Source organism: Orycteropus afer, unplaced genomic scaffold (genome assembly GCF_000298275.1).
Source record: "Orycteropus afer afer isolate SDZICR_OR568_19922 unplaced genomic scaffold, OryAfe1.0 scaffold01219, whole genome shotgun sequence".
Lineage (NCBI taxonomy): Eukaryota > Metazoa > Chordata > Mammalia > Tubulidentata > Orycteropodidae > Orycteropus > Orycteropus afer.
In genome coordinates, this window is record NW_006922806.1 from 182,611 (window position 1) to 188,218 (window position 5,608).

Here is a 5,608-nt window from a genome sequence, read left to right on the forward strand (position 1 = left end):
TCAGAAGGGACCATTCCCTGGAGAAGGATGTCACACTTTGTAGGGTGTAGGGTCGATGAAAGAGGGGGAGGCCTTCAACGAGATGGATTGACATGGTGGCTGTGATAATGGACTCAAGGATAGCAGGGATCATGGAGCTCACGTGGGATCAGGCAATGTTTCATTCTTCTGTGCATGGGGTCACTATGAGTCAGAAACTACTCGATGGCACCTAACTATAACAACAACAATAGGCAACCTAAACTGGGAGAATGTGGCTTCCATTTGTGCTTGAATGTAGCTTCCATTGGCTACCCAAAGACTATTTCCAAGAACCCAGATAGATGCACAGAACTATTTTCTGTGTCATGAGAACAAAAGTCACTTGATTGAGATGTCATCAAGATGCTAGAGATTCAAGAGCAGGCTACCTCCATAAGTAATGGGCCATCACAAATACGGAATATCCCATAAATAAGTGACCTTCTTATTACATACTATCAATGCACTTACATTGGTAAAACCAAGAGAAAACAAACTGAGTACCTTTGAGTCAATTTAGACTCAAAATGACCCTATGAGACAGAGTAGTATTGTTATAGGGTTTCCAAGGCTGTAATCTTTATAGAAGCAGACTGTCACATCTTTCTCCCAAAGAGTGGCCAGTGGGTTCAAACCACCAATCTTTCAGTTAGCAGCTGAGCATTGTGCTACCAGGGCTCTCTTCCTTTGATAAGTAAGGAGACTTTGATAAGTCTCTATGACAATGAGCCAGCCCATAAATCTTACCTGTTTGCCTTTCGGTTTGTTTATACTCCACTGTGCTAACATTTTATATTACTCCAATCTCATAAGTGCTAAAATAAAGATAGATAGGGAGGAAAGGACTAATTGTTGGGACAAAGTTCCTGGTGAGGCAGCAATAAGTGAGAGCCAGAACTAAGATGAATTTTTGTTGAAAGTTTGGAGGAGGTCATCTTTTCTACTGTGGAAAAGAGAAGATTGAAAAGATAAAGATAAATGTGTGGGTTTGGAACTTGACAACAGAGAGTTTCTGCCTTATAGTCTCTCTTTTCTCTGTGATATAGGAGACAGCTTCATCTGCTGATAGTGAAAGGCAAGTGGTCGGATAAGGGGCTTAAGGAGAGTAGGCAGTTTCCACACAGCCACTCTGGATGATGCTAAATAAATGTATTGTTGCCAGGCATCATTGATGGCTTAGTTGAAGTTGGACACAAGGAATACTAATCTATACAACTGTATGATTTTTCCCCAGTACCAATCAGCATACCAGGCAAAATGCAGGTAGATCACTGTTACTGGTGTTTAAGGGGATGTTTGTAACACTACTGAATAGTTAGTAGTTGAAGTGACAGAAATTAAATGAAGTTAATAGTTGGAGTCCTTCTTGATCAGGAATGGGAAAAAAAAAGATGTGGGTCAAATGTTGCTAGAAATTGAAGAGTCAAGGAAGTAGAGGTCTTAATGAGGGAGAATACCAAGTGTGCTTGAAGAAAGGGCTTTTGAATGGATAAAAGGTGGTTGTTACATTTAAAATTTCTGAGATGGAGCAGTTCTGGGCAAGAAGTCTCATGTGACCATGGAGATCTTGGTGGAAATGGAATGAACGTAAAAATCATTGGAGTTAAGGAGTCAGAATCTGTAAAACTTGAGACTTGTGTAGGGCAACACCCATACAATTATTAAGTGGGAATTAAGGAAAAAAGAAGAAGACTTAGCCAGTTACCAAATATTTCTATGAATGAAAGGAAATATGAAATAATTGACAAGAAGTGGTGTGCCTTCTCTAACCAAATAATTTGGGCTGCAACAAAGATTGAGGAACAATGCCTTCAAGGTAATATTGAGAGTGTATAAAGGAAGCAGAGTCCTTGGAGAAGAGTCCAGCCACATTAAACCAGGAAGAGGAAGAAGTACTTTGAGAAGTTAAATATGTAAGGAAGTATGTTTGACAAGAAACAGGGGCTTTTTGAAGGCAGGGTGGAAAGGAAGAGGAAGTGCCAGGAAATACAGAAATATGGCAGAGTGATAACTTACATTTTGGATCACTCTGGTAGCATAGTGCCTAAGGCGCTTGACTGCTAACCAGAAGGATGACGGTTCAAACCCACCAGGTATTCCTCGGAAGGAAGTTTGGGCAATCTACTTCCTTAGTGATATCACCTTGGAAACCCAAGGAGGGGTCGCTCTGAGTTGGGTCCAACTCAAGGGCACACAACAACAACAACATCAAGCCTGCATTCTTGCCAATATTTTGTTTCACCTCTCAAAACCAAATTTACATACCAATATTAACTTTAAAAAATAATTAATTCCAGGCATCTTCATTTTGTTTTATATACCACAGAAGAGTTTCCCAACCAATACTGATCTCTCACAGTGAACCTATAAATCTGTATGTAGGACTAACCTCTTGCCTGTTTTTCTTTCCCAGAACCCTTAAGCACTGTTACCACCATCACCAAAGGGATTGGAAAAGGTAGGGAGAATGATACACAGACTTAGTGTGTATATGTGATGTGCTTGTATATGTGTGGAAGGGGCAAGTTCTCTAGTAGACAGGACACAAATGACCAAAAAAAGTCTATCGCAATACTAGCAGCAAGCATCTTGAAATTGCTGTAAGACTTCAGAAACCAGGAGCTCAAGGCTCATCTTCTCTCAGCAGGTTTATTCTCTATGGCCCCCACTCCCAATCTCCTGAGTTTTGGCAAAACTACCTCATGCTCAGTTGAGGCTTTTTTGTTTTTCTTTTTTGTTTTGAGGCGATTGTCTTGATCTCCAATTTAATGTGCAAGAAATATAGGCCCTGCTGGCTTGAGCATGAATTAGCTACAGCACAGAAATAGATTCCAAACAGGGGCAGTATTAGACTACAACAAATACCAGATGATCTGCACCAGCTATTTTTATTTTTTCTTCTTTCCATATTGCCTTTGAGATACCAAATAACTGAACCTTTGGAACCAGTCATTTCTGCTCTCAAGAAATTAGAAGTTCTTGTCTTAGACAGCTTAGGTCCAAATAGTGCTTTACTCCCCACCCCATCTGTCCTACACTAAGAGAGATTGAGGAAATTCTGAGAGCTGGTAGGGACTTTAAAGGTCATCAGTTTAGTCAAGACGTTTTTCTTCTGTGTTTGGAGAAGTCTTTAGGATCTGCCTAAATATCTTATGAACCAGACTAGGGTGTGTCCGGGGGGAGGGGTGGGTGGAGTGTCTCTTAGCTTCTTAGTGCTGCCGTAACAAAAAATATCACAAGTGAGTAGCTGTAAAGAACAGAAATTTATCATATCACAGTTTTGGGGTCTAGGAATCTGAATTCTAGGTCTCAGCAGTACTGTGGTCTCTGGCTAGAAGATGATTTTTTGACTCTTTCAGATTCTGGTAGCTCAGGGCATTTCTTCACTTGTAGATAGATTTTCATATGGGGCCTTCCCTTGTATCTGTGTGTCTCTGTATTTCTTTTCCCTTTTTATAAGACACCACTCAGAGAGGATTAACAAAAGAGAAACAGTGGTCACATTCATAAGTACAGGGGTTAGGACTTCCATGTATCTTCAGAGGGACACAATTAAATCCTTAACAAGGAAAGATAGGGAGAGACTAAGTTGGCAGGGATTCATATCCCTGTCTGCTTCAGTATAAACAGCTCCATTATGATCTTTAAAAATATGTGTATATACATATATATGTGTGTGTGTGTATACATGTGTGTATATATATACACATGCCTATATTCCTTATAACCTCTTTTTTGTAAATAATAATAATAAGGAGAAGATCTCTATGGTGGGGGGAAATATCCTTAAAACTGTTGGTCTAATAAAAACCATTAATTTTCTACATGAGAAGCTAAGAGACGGAAAAATATTTGTCCAATTCACAAGATGAATAAATGGCAGAATGTAGACTCAGAATGTTTTCCAGATTCTATCTGAACTCATTACACTTCAGTAATGTTCTGTTACAATATTCATTCATCCACTTATACATTCATTACATAGATTCAGAGTGTCAGGGATATCAAAACAAGCAAGATGTAGTCTTTACTTTCCAGGAGATTACTGTTTAAAAAGGGAATGAGGCACAGAAATAATCATTTCAGTGCTGGATGCTATGTTTTGTAACATCTAACATTTATTGTATGTTTGCGATGTGCCAGGCGCTATGGTAAGCATTTTGTAAATATTATCTCACTTAAACATCAGAACAAACCCCTGGATTAGGCATGGTTATCATAACCATTTTATAAAAGAGGTGACTTAGGTCCAGGTGGAGGGAAGGACGTGGTGAAGTCACATGACACAATGTCATACAGCAAGTAAATTGTGGGGGAAAAAAAGAATACAGATACTTTGGAAACATTTTACAAAGGATCATTAACTAACTGCCCAACAGAATTGAAGGAAGCTTTGCAGACATATAACATTTAAGCTGTGGCTAAAAAGATAAGAAGGAAAAAGAATGTAAAAGCATGAGCAAAGGTTTAGAGGCAAGAATGATTTTCTATTACTGAAGACTAGTAGATGAGATGAGAAAAGTAGGTAACATTTTACATACTTTGCTCAAGAATCTGAGCTTTACTCTGTAGATTAATTGGGGGTTATCAAAAGTTTAAATGCCAGGAACTGACACAATCAGATATTTCTCCAGGAAACTTTAAAGTTACATAAGCGTTATGGATGACCCAAAGAGAAGAGAGACTGTAGGCACATTAGAATGTTGTTGTCATAGTCCAATGGTCAAAGTGAACATTGATAAGCTGCAAGATTGAGTCAAACATTGCTTCCCTGAAGTTTCAACATATTGCTTCTAATTCAACACCTTCTGAGATCATGCAGATCAAGTCCAACACTTTTGTCTATATCACAGGCCTTTAGATATTTGAAGAAATTTATCATGTGCCTTCTCACTATGACTCTTAGCTCTTCCTTTGGGGGATTGAGGTCTCAAAGATTCCTAAAGACCCATCCAAAAATATGTTGTTTTGCAGATTCTCTGTAAATTCTGAATCTGCCTCCATCAGTTGGTCTTGTGAGGGATAGAATCAGTTCTTCTGTCCTATTTGGACAGACTTATTTGTTTTTTCCCAAGAGTTGAATGTAAAAGATGACTTTTTAGAGTACCCTCCATCCCAGAGTTCCCATTTGCCTCTTGCTCCATTTCAGCAGCCATTCCCAGAGACACTGGAGAAGGCAACGTGAAGATGCTAGGCGTGCAGATACCCATGGAAGATGTCGAGATGCTTGCCTCTGTCTTGATTGCTACGGGTATCATCCTCCTGCTCATTGCTCTGGTTCTTGGTGGAGTGGTCTGGTATCAACATCGGCAGAGAAAGCTACGGCGCAACAGGCGGTCCATCCTGGATGACAGCTTCAAGCTTCTGTCCCTCAAGCAGTAATTTCTGGGGCCTAGGGATACCCCAAAGAAGCATACTTTGAATCCATTCTCATCAGGCCATGGACTGGCAGCTAATCCCAATGTCAAAGGGGACATGGGTAGTGGAGAGGCAGGGAGCAGGGAATGAAACTTATCTGGGTCTTATTTCATTTATTTATTTACGTGCAAATGGTATGATTACATGTTTTCCTTTTGTTTCTTGGGCA

General features: G+C 39.7%; 1 protein-coding gene across 1 annotated transcript in view; it reads left to right on the top strand.

Annotated features, from left to right (window-relative positions):
• HEPH (hephaestin) overlaps positions 1–5,403 on the top strand; it is a 163,184-nt gene extending 157,781 nt beyond the window's left edge. The window contains exons 13-16 of the mRNA XM_007958932.1: positions 1,068–1,096; positions 1,256–1,335; positions 2,435–2,479; positions 5,171–5,403. Coding sequence (XP_007957123.1) covers positions 1,068–1,096; positions 1,256–1,335; positions 2,435–2,479; positions 5,171–5,403 — 387 coding nt within the window. The remainder of the gene's footprint in view (positions 1–1,067; positions 1,097–1,255; positions 1,336–2,434; positions 2,480–5,170) is intronic.
• Positions 5,404–5,608: the final 205 nt, after the last annotated feature.